Source organism: Trichoderma camerunense (assembly GCF_050948025.1).
Source record: "Trichoderma camerunense strain CBS 138272 chromosome Unknown V8C40scaffold_14, whole genome shotgun sequence".
Taxonomy (NCBI): Eukaryota; Fungi; Ascomycota; class Sordariomycetes; order Hypocreales; family Hypocreaceae; genus Trichoderma; species Trichoderma camerunense.
In genome coordinates, this window is record NW_028145356.1 from 670,906 (window position 1) to 689,857 (window position 18,952).

An 18,952-nucleotide genomic window follows, 5' to 3' on the forward strand; every position below is an offset into this window, starting at 1 on the left:
AGGTGGACATATTAGTAACTGGTTCACAAAACTTGGCCACTTGGTACTACCAGGTCAGGGAGTCTAATTTCTGCTGCTTCTATTCTGAGGTTGCAGAGGGCCGAGCGGCTATCGTAGTCTCATCTTAAATCTAGAGTGCAGGGGGTCGAATGGGCTTCCGATTGGTGTACAGATCCCGACCTGGAAAACTCAGCGGGTGGTACAAAGTACTTTGCTAAACAACGTAGATGTAATACAAGAAAATACACAAGCAAGAGAGAGTAGGAAGATAGCAGAAAAGGCAATTGTTTAGAGAAGTTGATCTGATGGATCGAAGAGAATTGAAACAGCTTGCTAGGCTGGGACTTGGCTGTTTGAATAAGCAAACGAGTGCCTTTGACAGTGGACGCTTTGAAACCACGCCATGCTCACGGGACGCACACCCGAACAGAAGTAAAAGAACCCCCCAAAAGAGTAAAAGCTAAAACAAAGAAAACGAGAACCAGGCTGAGAACCAGCTATCCTCACCACCAAAGCCGGCGCGTGTAATACGAAACAAGCCCGCCGGAAAAGAGGCATGTAAAAGCCAGCGACTGGCGCTTAACCCAAGCCTACCGTTGCAGCCTCCCCCTGGTGCTGAGCCACAGGTGGCATCGGTGGGGCGGCGCTGATAGGCCAGCACGCCTCGCCGGCTCAGACAGCGGCTGCACAGCAGCTCGAGCAAGTTACATCCAATATCCAGTATTTTCTTGGGGGTCTTGCGGTGACCAACCGCGCGGATGCGGCCGAGAGCTCTCAGACGGCGAGCGTGAAGGCTATTCTTTTTGCTAGGCGGGAGGCTGCAGCGAAAGGCCCTGGTTCGACTGGGGGAGACGTTTACGAGGACTTTACTTTGATGCTGGGATTGAGATTGGGGGGAGCAAAGGCCATCGAACCATGCGCGTCTATCGTTTGAGGCGGAAACGCTTTGATGGACTCTTTTTTTACTTTTCTTTGTTCGCGGCGGATACATAATACACGGGGCGATCCTTTCCCAATGCTTCTTCTTCTTGGTTCCCGATCTGATGATTAACGTTGCATGTCGTGTCTCTTGTGTGTGTGTTTCTGGTGCTTAGGTTGACCTGGGTTCCTTTTTCCCACCACTCTCTCATTCATTCTCTTACTGTCATCTCTTTTCTCCATTCTTTTCCTTTTCTCTTCTTTCAGTTTCTTCTCTCTGAAGTTCTACCCTTTCCTTATTTGTCTGTTGATCACGCTCACTTGCAGTTGTCTGCTGCCTTTGTCTGAGTTACTACATTCCCTTCTCATCGTCTATTCACTACTATTAGGGCTTCCAGTCTGCCGCCATCTAATATCCTTTCCTTTTTCACCATCTGTTTCCCCTTTTCTTTTTTTTGCTTTTCGTCTATTGAATCGTCTTATTTCGCTCTTTGCCAAGTTCATCGTGACACAGTCCGCACACAACCATCTCTTGTGTGTTGAACACGCATAATTATTATCAATCATCGTTCAATCCTTTGTTCACTCTTTATGGTATAGCAAACTGCATCGATTGTTGATCTTTACTATATTCGAACCCCCCCTACTTTCTTTTCTTCTACTTCATCGCTGCGCGATCTCTTTCCTAAAGTCTCATAATGCGTTACGATATACTCCTCAGCGCCTCGTTGGGCATGTTCTTGGCTGCTCAGCCTGCACAGGCTGGTCCATTGCCGCGCTTGAGAGCCAGAATGTAAGTCTTTTCAATACCATGGTTTTTATCTGTACTCTTGCATCATGCTAATCCTCTTCTGTGTTTGTGTAGGCCCAACGTTGCGCGAGCTGACACAACTGCCGTATTTCAGACGTCGGCAATTCCTAATGAGGCCGGGTAAGTTGCTTTGAACTCAGAAAAGGAGAAGACTTAGAGTAAAGAAAACACAAATGCCTAACATACTTAATTTCAGGCCTTCTTCCGAACCCGCTGCGTCTTCAGCCTCAACTCCTCGCCCCATCTTTCAAACCTTGACGGGCTCGTCAGTAGACATACCCGACTCTCTCATCTCTGGCACCCCTTCTCAGGTTCAGAGCCAAGCTCCAGCCACATCTTCGGCCCCAGGAATCACTGTCATCCCGATTGTAGACTCTTCAACTACTGCAAAGGTCGAAACGAGTGCTCCAGCAGACGGTACCGTCGAAACTTCGGCTCCGGTCGCCGCACCAACTACGTCTAGCAGTGCTGTCGAGACTTCTACCCAGGTTTCCGTTCCAACTACGGCCAGTACTGCCGTTGGCATTCCTACTACGAGTGCTACCCCGACTACTTCTACCGGGCTTGCCAGTACAAGTGCGACTAGCCATCTGGCTGACCAGTCCACGACAATTGCGCTCCCGGATGATAAAGCTACCACCATTGCTTCCTCAGAGGGATCTAGCACCGTCGCTGGCACTTCTACCAATATTGCTACCTCGGCCACAGCCCATAGTACCTCTGTGGGAGCAACAACCTCTGTGGGAGCAACAACCTCTGTGGGAACAACAACCTCTGTGGGAGCAACAACCTCTGTGGGAACAACAACCTCTGTGGAAACGACAGCCTCTGTGGGAACAACAGCCTCTGTTGGAGGAACAACAACCTCTGTAGGAGGAACAACAACCTCTGTGCGAGAGACAACCTCTGTTGGAGAAACAACCTCTGTGGGAAGAACGACAACTTCTGTGCGAGAGACGACCTCTGTTGGAGGCACGACAACCTCTGCTAAGCCTTCGTCGACAGAGGCAACTTCTCAGACAACATCAACAGGTGCTTCAACTACTGGATCTGGAGCTTCAAGCTCTGCTACTGTAAACACAGAGTCTCAGACGGCGACAACCGGGGTCAAAGAATCTACAACTGCACCTCTGACTACTGATACTGCCGCTTCTTCTACAAGCACTGAGGCTTCGGCCACTACAAACACTGCTCCTGCCACTACTGCTTCAACCACGGTAGCCCATACTCAGACGACTGGCCCTGTCTCTGAGACTACAGCTCCGACAACGCAGACGAGTGTTACTAGCCAGACGCAGCTGAGCTCAAGTACTGGCAGCACGACAGTGCCGTCTAACCCTTCCACTACAGAAAGTACCTCTGCTACTACTGAAGGCACTTCTTCTACTGCTGAAAGTACTTCTGTTACTACTGAAGCCACTTCTCCTACTACAGAAGCTACTTCGGCATCGCAGACTCAACCTCACTCTACCACCAGTGCGGCCGCTACATCCGCTGGAGGAAGCAGCCTGACTTCAAGTGCTACCAGCCCTGGAACTACTGTTGCAACATCCGAGACCACATCTTCAGCTGAATCGTCAACGAGCGCAGCCTCAACCTCACAGACTGCTTCAACTCGTGACACAGCGTCTAGCTCCGCGTCAATCCCGTCTACCGCTGCTACAAGTGCCACCAGCGAAGCGCTGTTCTTGACTTCATCAGTCCCAGCTGAAATCACGGCGCCCCCAACCTCTGCATCCTCCACAGCCTCGTCGACTTCAAGTTCAACCTCATCCGAGGCTAGTACTTCCAATCAGGCTACCACTGTGCCAGCTTCAAAACCAGAGAGCACGCAGCAGTCTACCCTGACGAAGCCTGTATTCCTCCCTACCCCTGAGCTCCCTACTTCCAGCTCCCCATCGAGCTCTGCGCCATCCACCGTTGCAGCCCCCTCGTCATCTTCGGCCTTACCTCCGCCCCCACCTCCTGCGACAACGGCCACGTCTACGACAAGGCTCACAGCTACTGTCACCGTTCAGCCTACGGGAACACCTGATCTTGCTGTCCCTACTGCTTTCGAAACCTTCCCCACAGGCACCTCGACCGTTCCGGCTCAGGTCTTTGCAAGCAATCTCGCCCAAGCCCAGCAGTACAACAATGTCTTCAAGAATCTGACCCCCAACTCTGCTTGTACCGGTTCCCAAGCGGCTTGCATCGACGGCCAACTTGCAAAGTGCGGCCCCAACGGGGCGTTCACACTCGAGGCATGCACCATACCGGGAATGAAGTGCTTTGCTCTGCCAATGACAGTTACGGAGGGCGTCTCGGTGGGATGTCATGACACTTCTGAAGCAGAGAACATCCTCGGCGCCACGAGCGGACCTCAGAGCAGCTCGCCGGCCCCCACACCGGCCCCTACATCGGCTGCCCCTACACCGGCCGTCCCCAGCGATGATCCGGTTGATCCTCCGGCGATAACTCTCACCACTGTTATCACCATCAGCGATCAGCCGCCTCCGTCGCCTGCAACCACACCGGCCTCTTCGACAACTCCGGTTGTGCCTCAGGAGCCTTCATCGACGCCCGCTCCTGAACCTCAGCCTCAGCAGCCGACTCCGGACCCCGTCGTCCCTCCACCTGCCACCACCAGCTCTGCGGCTCCTCCTCCTCCTCCTCCTTCGCCGCCGCCAGCACCAACAACCTTCCAGACCATCAAGACCAGCCAGCCTGCTCCCGTAATCACGCCCCCCTCGGCCCCCGTCTCTGCGTTTCTCCCCCCCCCTAACCCCACGAGCCTCGTTCTCATCCCTATCCCTAACGATCCCGCTCCATCGGAGCTTGCCATTCCTAGCTCTGATGGCAATCCTCGTACTACCGCGGTCGTTAACGGGACTCCCACCGTGTCGGTCTTCTTCACAGTTACTGTCACTCAACAGGAGAAGGAGACTGTCACTGTCACTGTCAGCGCGTAAGAGGGCGAGTTCTTCTATACACAGGAACCTCGTACATTGGCAGATTTAAAATAGGCTGGTTTTGCTTGTCTTGCAGCTACACACTTCGCTTAATCTATCCAACGTTTTGTTTTGTTTCTTTTGTCTCCGCGTTCTTTTCCTATGTTTCAACCTACAAATAATCTTGTAGTCGGTCGTACAACAGGGGAACAGGGGATAAAAATAATGCTTTGGTGCGGGATCAAAATTGATTTATATGAGAATTGGACCCATACGGGAAAGGGAAAGACCACGTTTTAATGAAGTATATATACTGAATGGAGATGGGAAACGAACGCGCCGTGGAGTTTAATACCAAAGTCGGGAGGTAGTCTGTCTGTTTATCCTTTCGCTCATGCATTTAGTTCGATTTTTTGCTCTCAGTATCTATATACGTACAATCTCCAACACGTCTCCCGTAATAATGTTGTTTCATCGCTATGTTATGAAAGAAAAAAAAAACAAGAAAGAAAGGGCATATTGTTTCTTCATTACCCTTTCATGAATCAATGCTAGTTCCGGGGTTTCCGTTTCGCTTCATGCCCCGAATGCTGTATGTCCGACTGTGATCCTTCTATGAAGACTTCGTGATAATAGGTTTCCGACGATGGGAGACCATAACATAGAGTAGAATGGGACCACTCAAGAAGAAGAGGGGTAAAAAAGGACTACAAGATAATAGTAGAAGCAGAAATGTATGCAAGGTAGATTGCCACCGTTGTTGGTGACATGGGAAAAAAAGAAGAGGGAAAAAGAAGCAGGCATTAAAAACTCATGTCCAAGTTGCGCCAGGTAAAGACATCCCTGCGTAGTAATATTGAAGTGAAGTTGGAGAAAAAAAGTCCCAAAGAAGAATTAAGACAAAGAAGAGCGTAAAAGCGTGAGGACAACCCCATCACTCAACCTGCTGATGCTGAGCTCTTACTTCGCAAAATCGCGGCTGTAAAGTCCGAGGCTGCTCTGCCGCGGTTAAATCGCTAATTTGTTGCCGGCCGAAAGTTGCCAGCAAAGGGACTCGCAACCTCGAGTCTCTTAGCCGCTGGTTCACGGCTGCTAGCTTCCTCGTCCACAGTGCCATACTTGTCCTGCCAGAGCTTTCGCATGACTTGGTAGATGAACCGGTATTGGATTTCGCCTTGGACCATGCCGCGGCGTTGCTGGCGGAGGCTATCAACCGCTTGAAAGACAAGATCAGCACGCTCCATAGGCAAATCGTATCTTGCCAGGTACCCTGCGTTTAGTTCTCTAATCAAATGTTCAAGACAGATGAATGTACCCGTACGACCTACACCCGCACTGCAATGAATAATGCGTGGGGTTGACGGTGCGCAATACTGTCGCGATAGCTTCATTAGCTCTAGAAAGCTGTCCAGGTCATCCGAAGTTGGTACACCAAAATCGGGCCAGCGCCTGTAGAGAAAATGCCAGACAACGCGGGGTTCTTTCTCCCCTTGGACATGAAGGAGAAGTTTGCGCTTCTCAATTGCGCCACCTGCAAGCTCCTCCACAGAAACAAAGGTGAGGTCTGCCCTCCAGTTGTCGTTCCACAGATTATAGTCGTTGACACCCCAGACGGTATCCTGTCCGCCTGTGGGAAGTTCATCGCCCATGGGGAAATATTGATCACACTTGATCACATCAAGCTCAATCATGTTTGTGAGCTGCACAATGACGGCAGGGGAGGGACACTGTTCAGCAATCATGCGCCAGACATGGTCGAATGAGGATACTGTAGGGCCTTGCATGGCAAGGTAACGCAACGGCGGCTTGTTCGGGTCGGTTGGGGACGTAAGAGTAATGGCAGAGGCGTTGACATAGTCGAACTCGGTCTCCGGGACCCGAAGCTTGACCCGGTTATAAGCCCAGGGTTTAATGTTAATGTAGCGGTCCATCTTCTCGTACGTATCGGCGTGCTTGTAGATGATCCATCGTGCATCCCCCATGTTGTCGTCTCGCATGCCCTGCGCAACTCTGACTCGCTCAGCCCAGGTGAGTTCCTGATATTTGACGTCGATGTCTGTAATGGCGTGCGATGTTAGCGGGGCGGGAGTACTTGTAGCGCCAGTAGATATGACGTGCATATGCATTCGGCTTGCATATACAGCTTATCTTGGTGAGAGATATGACGCACCTTGCTGCGACAGCGTCAAGAAGGCTGGCAAAACTGGTGGCGGCTGGTTGACGCTCCTACGGCGATCTTGCACAGGCGGCGATTTGTGTTGCGCTGGCTGAGACGCTGGTCGCGCAGGCCTCGGCGGCGACTGGATGCCATCCTGGGCCACCACGACGGCTGACGGCGTGGTTGGAGTGAGGTCTGAAGGAGGACTGTCTCTAGCGCGCTTCGACGGGCCTCGCAGTCGCAAGCTCTTGAATGGTGACATTTTGTGGTGCGTTCGCTGCACCGAATCGTTGACGCTCATGTTTTCCGATGCGACGGCGGCATTGCGATCGAGGGCCGTCTCGATGACTGGAGGTTTCGGTTTCCGGCGAAACTTGGGGATCTTATCCATGACAGCCAGGGAGGAGATTTTGGTAGCCCTGGCGGCTGCCTTTCTCACGGCTTTGGCCAAGAAGACGACTAAGCGTGCTGGATTAGCCGTCGCTGTCGCTGTCGCCGTGGATTTGGATTTCGGATTTCGATCGTTGGCGGGTTTGGTTGGTGAGAGCTGCGACCGAGAAAAATAATAGTAATATCAAGGTATGGATGTACCTGGTTTGCGAAGAAGAAGAAAAGTAAAGATTCTGTCAAGGAGCGCGCGAAAGTGAAAGAGAGAGAGAAAAAAAAAAGCGGGAGAAGAAGGATATGATGAGTCCGGAGTCTGGAAGAGGAGGCGATGGCAAGAAGAGGAATATGCAATCGCGGGAAAGTGCGAGGGGATCTGGTGTAGAGGTTCCCAGCACACGGCGCAGGCGGCGCTGACGGAAGTGGTACCGGTACCTGCTAATGAAGCCAATATTGGATTTGATGCATGCAATCTGAGGGCTGTAAGATTGCCCGATGCTTTAGCGAAGATGGATTGCTTACGAAGGTCCCAGATTGATCGTAATACTAGCACCGGGTACATACATGTATTAGTAGTGCCTTGTAGTTTCGGTAGGCACCCGGTAGGTAATCCCCGTACAGTAATAACAGTAATAAGGATGGACAAGGACAACACTCCGTGAGGACAAAAAAATGATATATCTGCTGTTGCGATTGAAACATCTGACCAGGCCAAGAGCGCCAGGCTTGGGATATTGATTGCATGCATGCATATACATGTACATCACAGCGCACTAGGCCGGGATTCGCGCCGTCACATTGATGCCAACTTCTTCAGTGGAGTTCCGCAGCGCATCGCGTCGATTCCAAGCACGCGACTTGTGTAAGTGCACCCAGTACCTGCATGCCGCATCCACCACTAAGACGCTGCCAGTTATTTTTGTTCAAACTCAAGGTGTGGTCATTTGATTCGCTTCCTCCTCCTGAGCGCGTCATCCAGCCAGCCCCGGGCCAGAGGCTTGCTCGCGTCAGCTGAAGCTCGTGTCGCCGCCTTTTGTGACTGTGCATGGCTCGGCGTGTTTTGCATCTGCGTCTGTGTGTGCACATCACTCAATGTTCCCAAAACGGGGGCAAATCATAATGGAGAGATCGATCCATCCTAATAATATCTTACAGTACATGCATCTCAGGCACAATCCACAATGTTTTTCCTTCCGACTCCCTTGCATCACCTTTTCTTTTCTTTTCCTTGCTTTTCCTTGCTTTTTTTTTTCTTTTCCCTTCCCTTTCCCTTTTTCTTTTTTTTCCCCTCATCTTTCCAACCATTAGTTCTTCGCACCGCCATCTTTGGTTTCAACACACCATGTGAGACATGTGACACCCAACAACTTATAAGCCAATACAAATCCCGTATGTGTATGCTCAGCAATAGGCGGATATGCGCATCCAACATCCTGCATCAGCTGAGCCCCGACCTATTATTACCCTCTCCATCACTCCATACTTGTACATGGCTTTTCGTCTCCCCCTTTTTCTTGCTTCCATCAAACGGCAGAGTAAACCCCTGTGACAAATCTTCCGCATTCAACTTTTTGTTCCAGCGTCACTTTGCGGCCCTTGCCGCCTTCTCCTAGCCGGGCAGTTTGTCGAGGTGTCAGACATAATCTGTGCCGTCCCGCGTCTCCATCCAATGGTGAAATGTATGTAGGTGTGTTCAAGTTATTCCGCTTGCCTGTTCCTAGCTGGTAATGTTCGTTGCCTCCCCAGAAGACCACGTCAGATCCCCAGTATGTCTCATTCTCAGAGGACCGGCTCGACACAGAAGTCTGTGTCACATTGTCCATGATTGCGGCGCCATGAGTCGCGCCAATGTTCAGAGTCTTAATCTTGATAGGCACTAGCTGGTTGCTTCTCTCATCAAATTCAGAGAGTCCTGAAAGCCCCTTCAGTTTGGTAGGTCCGAGAGAAACATGAGTCCATTTGCCAGTACCAAGCGAGCCAGTGGTGCCTTGCCCTGCGGCCCAAATGTCAAACGTGCTGTGAGGCAATCTCCTTGAAGGTGCTGTGGCGCCGACCTCGGTGTTGCTGGTGTCAGGCACATCAGCTTCACAGGAAAAGAAGGTATTCAAACCACCGGCAGCGATTGACGAAACTTTGGGTACCAGCCCACTGCTTCCATACAGCTTGTGAGTTTGTAAAATAGTAGGTGTAGAGACAAAAGGACTGCCCAGTTGGGCCTCAAAGCCAAGTTGACCAAAAGTGTTGTCACCAAACGTAAAGATGCGTCCGAGCTTATCTAGAACAACCGAGTGATAGTCTCCCGTTGCGATTTGCTTGATATCAAACCCCTTGAGCGAAATGACTTCATGTGGTTGATCATAGCGCCCTTTTGGGCGTGTCTCCCAGGTGAGGCCTGGAATGCCCATTTGACCCTTGGTCGGAAAGGATGAAGCGCTCGAGGCACAGGAGAAAACTCGTCCGGTTGAAGTTCGCAGCAAGCAATGCTCTTGTCCGCTGCTGATATCGACAACGCGCTCACCCCATCCGAGCCCTGTTGGGGTCAAGCTTTGGAAGCTGATAGCCTCGCTGCCAGACGAAGACCAGAGGGACCAAGAGCTCTTCTCCTGCTCCAGCTTCTTGCCGCCCTGTTGATCATCACGGGAGGCCGGTATGGCATATACCGAGCCGCCGCGAGATAAAGCAATAATCCGGTCCTCTGATACTTCAATTTTGGCAAGATCCTTGCCCTTCAGAGTCGTCACCGGCGTTGGATCTGCCTTGGAAAAACCCAAGCCCCATTGCACAAGGTCGCCCTTCTCCGTGATGGCTGCGCCAAAATCCTGAGTGAGCTTCAAGTCACGGAGAAGCTGGTTGTCGAAATAGGATATTCTACGCGGAAGCTTGATGTTCTTCTCATTCGAACTAGGGTCAATGACTTTTCCCGTATTCGAGCCCCAAGCATAAACTCCGGGATGCTCCCAGCTTTTCTTCACCTGCATGTGCTGGGAGCTAATTAGCTCGCGGTTCTCTTCCTTTGAGGCAGCGTGCTTGCGAGTCTTTTCGAATTCCAAGTCAGCTTTCTGATACCCTGGCTGGGCTGCTTCAGGAGCCGAGCTCAGTCGAGCTTGGAGCTTAGGATAGTAGTATGCTCCTGCTGCCGCCACGGCGAAAACAGCCGCAAATCCCACGGCTTTCCCTCCCCGCCGCTTGGGCCTCCCTTCAGCTGAGTCACTGGCGTATCGAGCCCATTGGCGCTGATTCGTGGCGAGATGTGGTCGAGCCGAGAGACGAAGACGGGACGCTCGCCGAAGGGCGGACTGAGAGGCATTCATAGCTACGGATCTCTGACCTAGGTATTGCTGCTTAGATGCTCAACAACCAATACCTGATGGCCCCGCTGTGGACTGGATTGATCCGCGTATGAGTGCAGCGACCGACTGTGAGGTCGCAGATGCCATGAGATCATGCACTATCCATGTATGCAAAAGTAAAAAAGGCTTTTAGTGCATACATCCCTGTACTGAAGCTTTCGGCGAACCGATGATGTCATGCCGCTAATTGGCTGGTCCAAGCTGCGAGCTGCCAATAGCACACACGCTATTTGCTACCCACCCATTCAACATCAACAATTCCCATTCTTGCCATTGCACAGTTGATGCATCAACTATCCAAGACGCATTTTGAGAAACAATCTTGGGTAATGAAGATACCACGAATAGCAATTACAAGATTTACACCATGCACAGGGTCATTGAGGCACTTGATCCATTTCCATATTTCATGGAGTAGATAGCTTGTCAGCTATGGAAATTAGCACCTAAACAAGGATAGATAGGGGCTGTCTTTTTTGCTTCCCCAGGAGGCTGAGAAAGGAATGGAGAAAGGGAAACGCCCAAGGTTTTATCCCTGCCAGCACGATGCGGCTAATTCTCATCATGTACTTGGTATACTCTGCCAGGTTCCCTCACCCTCGGTAGAAAACAGAGAAACAAGATAGATACTTGCCGGCAAGGTCTTCGAGTGCAGAAGATGAGATGTTGAAGAGGCTTACACAGGATGGTTCTAAGGCTAAGAAAACATTAAGCAAATAGCCATCTCTTTGTTAGAGGTCTGGAAGAAAGTAGGAGAAAGGGAAGCTTATTTGACGATCAATTGGGGTAGGCCAAAAGCTGGTGTGCGGCAGTGCCACTTATATCGGATTCGAGCACCGCGATGTATATTATTACTCATTATCTTGACCATCCAAACACTCGATTACGTGACAAAGCCTAGATTAAGCGTTTTGTAAATTGAATTATGCACATTTTTATAGTTATGATTTTTTCTCTCGAATTACTGCGAAAATTCGAAGAAATCATACAGAGACATATATCTGGTCAATGAGTTAGAGGATAGCGAGATCATGTAGTGCCCAATGTTACACTGTTGATTTATGGGCATACCGGCCCTAAGGAAGAAATAAAAGTTTCAAAATCTCATGAACCCTTCACAGAAATTAGAAAATTGACAAAAGAAAATGTACTAGATTAAAAAATGCCGAAGAGTGATCATGTCTGAATTGGATCGTTGCGCGGTATAAGTAGAGAATATGCTTAGTCATCAACTAGCTTCCAAGACCATCGCAGCAGTACTTTACTTTTCTATGGGTCTCGTATATTCCTGTCAAGTACCGTGGGGTGGTGCAGCAGTTCCCAAATAGTGACCACGCAGCAATCGGCGCACTCTCCCACAACTCGAGTCTTTCTTCCAGCTCCGAGCCGCCATGTACGAGGACGGCTGGTACAGCTTCGTGCCAGAGCTTGGAAACGGTAACAATGGCAGAACCGAGACGTCTAGTGGCAGGGCCCGTGGGCACCAGCGCAAGGAATCGCTCCTACAGCAGCCAAATGTTGGTGTCGACCATCACTCTTCAATTGCAGGTTATAGACGACTTACTCTGTCTAGGAGCCGAACAATATCGCCGAGACGCTGGAGGATGTTCTGGAAGAATTAGAGAACACGAACGACCCTCCCGAGCCCACATTACCTCGTCGAGCCGCCTCATACTCCGACTTTTACGATGTTGTCAAGGCGGAGCTTCTCAAGGACTCTCAGCGCAAGCCGCGGCGGAAGGTTGACAGGAAGAGCAGAAATTGGGAGGCCTTGACACTTTCCCATGAGGGCTCTGAAGCTTCTCAGTATACCCAGAAGGAAGCCGTGCCCTCAGAATCGCTAGATAACCGGCTCCTAGAGGAGAGTCAGCGAGAGTATCTGTATGGCTCTGGAGCACATACGCGATTCGAGCCTAGCTAACCAACAACCAGGCTTTACCGCGATCAATTGAAAATGACCGAGCGCCACCTGGAAGGCTTGATCGACAATGCCAACGATACACTAAAGCTGCTGACAACCTTATCGCAGTCTTTCCTCTCTGTTGAGGCTCAGACTTCGACTTTCCAAGCTCAATGCGAAGAGCTCTTGGCGGAGCAACGACGGCTAGAGAAGCTTGCAGACGAAGTTGGAACAGACCTTTACTATTACGCATACCTGGAAAAGGCTACAAGACGGCTGAATGCTCCCGGCGCCAGTCAATTGGTAGAAGACGACGACTTTGGCGAAATGGTGGAAAACATTGATTCATGCATCAAGTTTATGACTGCTCATGTAAGAAGATCAAAGCTTTGGGGCTCAATGCTCTTGATATTGACAGGCTGCAGGAAAATTACCGCGAACGCGACTCGTATTTAGCACGATACAACGCCCTACTTACCAAGGCATTACATCTTCTTGATCATGGCTTCAATAGCTGCTTGGACAAAGTATCCGGCGACATCGCGCGCCAGATCGCCGCCACGAAATCAGAGTCTGCTCGCTACGCTCTCGCTTATGGCAGATTCGAGGAGATGATGGCGGAATCTTACTCTCTCCTACCAAACATTCGAAAAGTAGTTCGATCGGCTTACCATGCATATGGACAGCCAGTGGAAGCCACAACTACAACTGCAACATACGTCAATGCCATTACTACCATTTTCCGAACGTATCTCACTACCCGTGACCGGGACATGAAATTGATGACGCAACATGATATAGACGAATACCAGAAAGAAGTCAAGAGCCTGTCGATAGAAACAGCTTCTAGAAACTTCATTAAGCAGCTTTTCGAACGAATGTATAGCGAGGATGGACTTTTTACCAAAATCTTCAACATAGAGCTCGTGTGGAGCCCCTCTCCAGAGTCAGCTTTCCAGGCCGTTAAGCTAGTGAACACCTCGATGGTTCACCCGGGCAATATCGTGCCGTTAGCTACCAACTTGCAAGCCGTACTCCAAACCGCTCAACTTCAGGAAACATGTAATGTGGTGGGCTGGCTGGCCAACGAATATGGTGTGGTGGAGATTGATGAAGAAGAGTCCCCGTCTTTCAGGAAGTACAGGGAGTATGCCGCTCGGCTGCTTGCGGACCACTTGTGGCCATTCACAGACAATTTATTTGAAGCAGAGATTACCAAGTCCCTCACCAAAGCCCCGGCTCAAGACAGTCACTTGAAGATCAGTCCTGTTGTAGGCGGAGTGGCATCTTCAAACGCATATCCCCTAGTCAAGCGAGCGATTGAGCTTCTAGCCATGTTTGACCAAGCAATGCCCAAAGAGCGATCTGTAAGTCACCTACAAAGTCAATGTATGTTTGTTCAGATCTAACATTATTTCACGCAGGCGAAGAACAGCCCCGTCGTGTTTAAGATTGTGCGAGAGACAATTCAGATACTTCAGCGAGCTGAAGCAAGAATCAAGTCGCTTAAAACGGACACTGACCCGGATCTCTTCATGGTTAAGAACTTGCTCATCATTAAGAATGAGTTGGTATCACTCGAAATTGGAGATATACGGAGCCAGCCCGCAATGCAGCATTTTGGCCAGATTTGGGACACACTGAGCCCTCAAAATTGGGTGGGATTTTTCGGGAGCATCATCAGCGGCAATCTTTGGTCTCGAGGGGCGCCATCAGTCACCGCAAAGACGCTCACGGTTGAAGATATGAGCGAGCAGTTGGATGAGCTTCTGCGCCAGTCCATTTACGCCTTTACGAAGCGCTGGGGGTCCCTTCTCAATGACTCTCAAAGCAGAAAAGCCGGAGTGAAGCCCATCGCAAAGGTAGAGGCCGAGCTTGAAACCATACTTGACACAGCTTTCAGCAATCAGCCTGAAGTAATTGCGAAGCTGAAAGAGGCCATTCAGCTCAACGCGCAGGCACAAAACGAGGCAAAGACCCCAAACAACGGAACTCGGAGATATTAGAAGAAAAACGTTTAGACGCCAGAGAGACACAATTCATTTTAATGATGATAATGATTCCCATTTACAATGATCCGAGTGAAGACGTCCACTTTTTAATTGCTTGTAAGATACTTTGATGTTGCTCCGAACGATGACGATGCTTATGATGGCTCTTTCAACCTTCGGGCACGGAAGAGCATTTGCGGCCGATCCCACCAATCGGCTAGGCCTCAACAACCACGCGTCAAGTCTCATTTCAATCCTCTGCGGCGAAGCAGGACGTAATGGATAATGCCTATTCTCCCCGACAACCTCATTTGTATGAAACTGATCCTTTACAAAGCGCTTCATGTCATAGGCTATTAATAACAGGCGTCGTATATCGTACACTGCAATGCCACTCTATTCCACAATTAGCGGTAGCCCCAAACCCCCAACAAATAAACGAGGAGCGACGAATGCGAGGCGGGGTATTAGCGTGATGTGGTATTTGCTTCATGCTGTGAATCGTAAGCCTTGAAAGCCTATTAAAAGTGAACAGTTGTGTTTATTCGCCTGATTGCGGCTGAGCAGTTGAAGTGATAGCCCGAAAGTTGATATGCGACAGACAAGATAAGCCGCAGCTCGGAACCCAGTTTGTATTTAAAGACCTGGAATTGGAAATTTTTCTCTTTTCTCTTTGTCAACTATAACAACCATTCTTCAACATCAACTCACCTTGTCTTACTCGATTCACCAGGATTTCAACTCATATCCTATCACAACTTTAAAGTTGAAACCACAACATGGCTGAAGCCGAGACTATCATATACCGAGGAAACTGCCATTGTGGCAAGTTTGTGTTTGAGACAAAGTTGCCTGAAATCAAGACAGCATCCGACTGCAATTGCAACATCTGTAACAAAAAGGGCTATCTCTGGATCTTTCCTGGTAAAGATAATGTGAAGATTATCAAGGGTAGCTTAGAGGACCTGACGACGTACGCGTTTGGTCCTAAGAAGCTGAAGCATCTGGTATGAGAAGGACTGAATCCTATAGAATTACACCTTTATACTTATTTTGTGGCTGCAGTTTTGCCCTACATGCGCCACAGCAATAGCTGGATCGTCAGAGGATGAGAAGAAAGACTTTACACTGGCTCTTAATGTAAGTTATATATAAGCCGCGTAATAAGAAGTACAGTAAATAGTAACGAGACTTTATAGGCCCATACTTTTCAAGGTTTGGATACCTGGGTTCTAGAGAAAACCCCGTAAGTTGTCCTCCCACCCTCAATTTACCTGAAGGCAAGCTAATAGCGTATGGCAGATACGACGGTGCCTCACTAGGAGAACCATACCAGCCTCCAGTTCACAAAGGAGAGCTTCCCAAGCCTGAGGGCGAAGATGTTGTATATACAGGCAGCTGCCACTGTGGTGCACTCACTGTAGCCACAACGGCCAAGCCTCTGGATGAGACCTTTGAAAGAGCTATCCAATGCAACTGCAGCAGCTGCGAGCGCGTAAGTATCGCTATTTCAACCCAATTTCAAGTTCAGCTATTCTAATGGAGAAACTCTAGAATGCCGCTATCTGGGTATATAGCGAAAATAAATTCGTCATCTTATCCGGTGACGAAGCCAACATCGGAAGGTACCGATTCAACACGGGCATGTTGGACAAGGTTTTCTGCAAGATATGCGGCATCATCTTGATGAATCAGTTCAACAATGAACTTTCTGAGGAAGAAATCGCTGCACTTCCGGGCAATATGCGCCGGTTGTACGATAACCAGCACACGAGAACAGGGGTGAACGCGCGAGCGTTGCACGGAGTGGATGTGAACAAGTTCAAGACGGTGAAGGTGGAGGGACGAGATAAGATTCCAGGAGACTATGTGAATCCTTGAGCTTGAAATTTGGCAGCTAAAGAAAAAATACCAGTTTTATTCGAGTATTCTATTACTGAGACGGGTATATAGCTGTCATTAGCGGTTTTTACGATCCTACAGTTATATATGCGTGCGGATGTATGCAATCATAACCGTGGCCATTCCTCTCTCATCTATACACTCTATTCCCAGAGACTCCAGTCAGGATTGATCAAAACTTGTTGCTCCGGCGTATCATAGATTCCACCATCAGCGTGGCCTTCTCCAGCTTCAAAAGTATGGAAGCCTTGGGGCCCTTCCGATTCAATAATGTAGCCAGCTTCACAATTGGTGAAGCTCACTTTCACTTGCTCATTGTAGAAATCATCATACTCTGCGGAGAGTGCATCATGAAAGTTTCGGACGTCGCCTGATGGATGAAGACTCTTCCAGGGATGCGCGCAAGATTGCTGCTTGCAGGATTTGAGGACCATCATCAGGGCGTCCAGTCGATTAGCGATCTTTTCAAGGGGCCATTGTTTACCGGCAATGGTAATAGTGGCATCAATGTGATTCTCTTTTGAGGAGAGGAGATTGTGTAGTTGACCTGAGTCAGCCTATGGTAATTGAGCGTCAGCAAGTCTCTCTTTTGGATCGCGATCGCCAAAGCCTGTCACTTCACCATACCTTCATATCATAAAGCTCCCTTTCGTTGTTACACCAGACGGAATAATAGAATCCATAACTCTCCGCCTCAATGCGAAGCCCCTTGTAAGTGTTGTTGAGATAAATGGGTGGACCATTCTCCCTGCCAAAGAGACTCTCTGCAAGTCCAAATCCCCAAAACTCGACAGCAGCATGCTCCGACCGCGGTTCGGTGTCCTTGCCATGAATGTCAATGGGTGTCCCGTCAAATTTCTTATCGCCAATTTCGATGCCGGCTATCCGCAATATTGTTGGAGCGAGATCTGTGTGGGAGGAGGGAACTTGGGTGACTCTCTTAGCGGGGACTCCAGGACCGCGGACGACTAGAGGGACATTGATATCGGTCTCGAATCCACATGTTTTGCCGGGATGTAATCGATGTTGGCCAATGTGGTAACCATTGTCGGAAGTGTAAAATATGAAGGTATCTTCCAACACGCCGGCTTGCTCAAGGCGATCGACGACGGATTCAACAATCTCGTCTACGGCCTGAAGAGACCTGAGACGCCGCCTCTGATACTCGTCGTTATAATCAAGGATGGTATCGTTCAACTTGGGAAGTTTTGATACCCAGCTAACACCACTTGGAGAATCAGGATTGAAGTTTGGCGTCCGGGGAATCTTGTACTCAGGAAAGAGGCCTTCGTGCCGCTCCGCAACTTGCGGAGGGTCGAATCCCCCCAAAGAACCTTCACCCACGAGTGCATGAGGGGCAATTGGCGCGAGAGTTATAAAGAAAGGAGAGTCATCCTGGAGAGCATGGTCGAGGAATTCATTGGCGCTCTCAGCTACGATATCAGTAGAATACTTGCCGACAGGGTTGGTTGGCGGTGCCCCGTTCTTAGTGGTGCTGACATTGTAGTATTGATACGTAAAGGGGTCAAGAAAGAAATTTGACTGGGTATATCCGCTAACATGAGGGGAGTCGTAGTTGTAAATGGTATGAGCATTGAAGAGCTTCCCCACGTAGTAAGTGTTGTAGCCAGACTGTTGCAGCCAGAGGGCTAGATGGTGGTCGTTGTAGCCATTTTGGACAAACTTGGGATATCCTCCTGTTTTGAAATCAGACTTAAATCTTATTTAATGACTGCTATCGAAATCACTCACCCCATGGAGGATTCACGTTTGTTACGTTAGTGTTGTGAGCAAGCTGTCCAGTCCAAAGGCTAACGCGCGAAGGACAGCATATAGCAGCTAAGAGAGACGACCCAGGTCAGCCTTGAGCAGGACATTCACTTTGTACGCGACAATTTGGTGAAACATACTAGAGCAATAATGTCTCTCAAACGTAGTGCCTTGGTGGACTAGATGCTTCTGCAGTGACGGCATATGTTGCAGGGATCCCATATGGTTATCCTGATCGTCTGTCAAGATGAAGACGATGTTTGGACGACTTGGAGCCGCATCTGTTAAAAGAATTGCTGAAAACAGCCATGATGATGCAAGGAGCGAACGGCTCAACCTAAGAGCCATTTTGTGTGATTGGAGACCAAACCCGTAGTGTTTCGAGTAGTTTATGTGTTCAGCTTCCGCTCTATCTCAGTCGAGCACAAACGAGCGCACCCACAAAGACAAGAATGGGACTCTTTCTGCATATTGCTTCCGTCCACATTATAAACGGTTATCGGTAAAGCCACGGAAAATACCAATTCATATAGTCTTGTCCAAGATATGGTGATCGCCGGTGCTGAGTCCGAGTGCAACTCGAGCTTGCGCCATGGCTAGGCCGCATGCCGTGCTCGCTCTTGTCCACATAGGCTATTGTGCCTTGCAGAATTGGCGCCTACCCGGAAATCGTAATGGCAAAAGCAGCGATCCCAGGTCAAGTATTTTGAGCTTGACGGTTTGATCTTGGTTTTTTGTTTTTCGTGTCTAAGTCAAGCTTATATTCAGATTAATTTGTCTAGTTACAAGTACATAAACTTTGTATGATAGGTCAAATATCTTCCTCGTAGTTACTGCT

The 18,952-nt window shown here is 49.5% G+C and overlaps 6 protein-coding genes across 6 annotated transcripts; 3 read left to right on the forward strand and 3 right to left on the reverse strand.

The window, feature by feature from the left end:
• The first annotated feature begins 1,304 nt into the window (after positions 1–1,304).
• Positions 1,305–4,790, forward strand: V8C40DRAFT_59901 (uncharacterized protein). The gene is made up of 3 exons (XM_083223178.1): positions 1,305–1,711; positions 1,784–1,849; positions 1,926–4,790. The coding sequence occupies exons 1-3, from the start codon at positions 1,617–1,619 to the stop codon at positions 4,678–4,680; spliced, it is 2,916 nt and encodes a 971-aa protein (XP_083070916.1). The 5' UTR covers positions 1,305–1,616; the 3' UTR covers positions 4,681–4,790.
• A 247-nt stretch (positions 4,791–5,037) lies between these two features.
• Positions 5,038–7,534, reverse strand: V8C40DRAFT_251178 (tyrosine protein phosphatase PTP1). Its single transcript, XM_083217135.1, has 2 exons — positions 6,830–7,534; positions 5,038–6,715 (listed from the first exon to the last, which is right to left on the reverse strand). Exons 1-2 carry the CDS (start codon positions 7,206–7,208, stop codon positions 5,676–5,678), a joined length of 1,419 nt encoding a protein of 472 aa, XP_083070917.1. The 5' UTR covers positions 7,209–7,534; the 3' UTR covers positions 5,038–5,675.
• A 771-nt stretch (positions 7,535–8,305) lies between these two features.
• V8C40DRAFT_251180 (regulator of chromosome condensation 1/beta-lactamase-inhibitor protein II) lies at positions 8,306–10,657 on the reverse strand. The gene has a single exon (XM_083217136.1). It carries the CDS (start codon positions 10,510–10,512, stop codon positions 8,725–8,727), a length of 1,788 nt encoding a protein of 595 aa, XP_083070918.1. The 5' UTR covers positions 10,513–10,657; the 3' UTR covers positions 8,306–8,724.
• A 1,285-nt stretch (positions 10,658–11,942) lies between these two features.
• On the forward strand, positions 11,943–14,738 carry V8C40DRAFT_251182 (Sec34-like family-domain-containing protein; the record flags this gene model as incomplete). Its single annotated transcript, XM_083217137.1, has 5 exons — positions 11,943–12,068; positions 12,125–12,432; positions 12,484–12,823; positions 12,877–13,818; positions 13,876–14,738. 5 exons carry the CDS (start codon positions 11,943–11,945, stop codon positions 14,455–14,457), a joined length of 2,298 nt encoding a protein of 765 aa, XP_083070919.1. The 3' UTR covers positions 14,458–14,738.
• V8C40DRAFT_251189 (GFA family protein) lies at positions 14,739–17,007 on the forward strand. Its single transcript, XM_083217138.1, has 6 exons — positions 14,739–14,945; positions 15,010–15,449; positions 15,508–15,582; positions 15,642–15,688; positions 15,745–15,937; positions 15,997–17,007. Exons 2-6 carry the CDS (start codon positions 15,222–15,224, stop codon positions 16,321–16,323), a joined length of 870 nt encoding a protein of 289 aa, XP_083070920.1. The 5' UTR covers positions 14,739–14,945; positions 15,010–15,221; the 3' UTR covers positions 16,324–17,007.
• Positions 16,279–18,641, reverse strand: V8C40DRAFT_251190 (sulfatase family protein). Its single transcript, XM_083217139.1, has 4 exons — positions 18,255–18,641; positions 18,097–18,183; positions 16,972–18,041; positions 16,279–16,901 (listed from the first exon to the last, which is right to left on the reverse strand). Exons 1-4 carry the CDS (start codon positions 18,460–18,462, stop codon positions 16,488–16,490), a joined length of 1,779 nt encoding a protein of 592 aa, XP_083070921.1. The 5' UTR covers positions 18,463–18,641; the 3' UTR covers positions 16,279–16,487.
• Between the last annotated feature and the right edge of the window lie 311 nt (positions 18,642–18,952).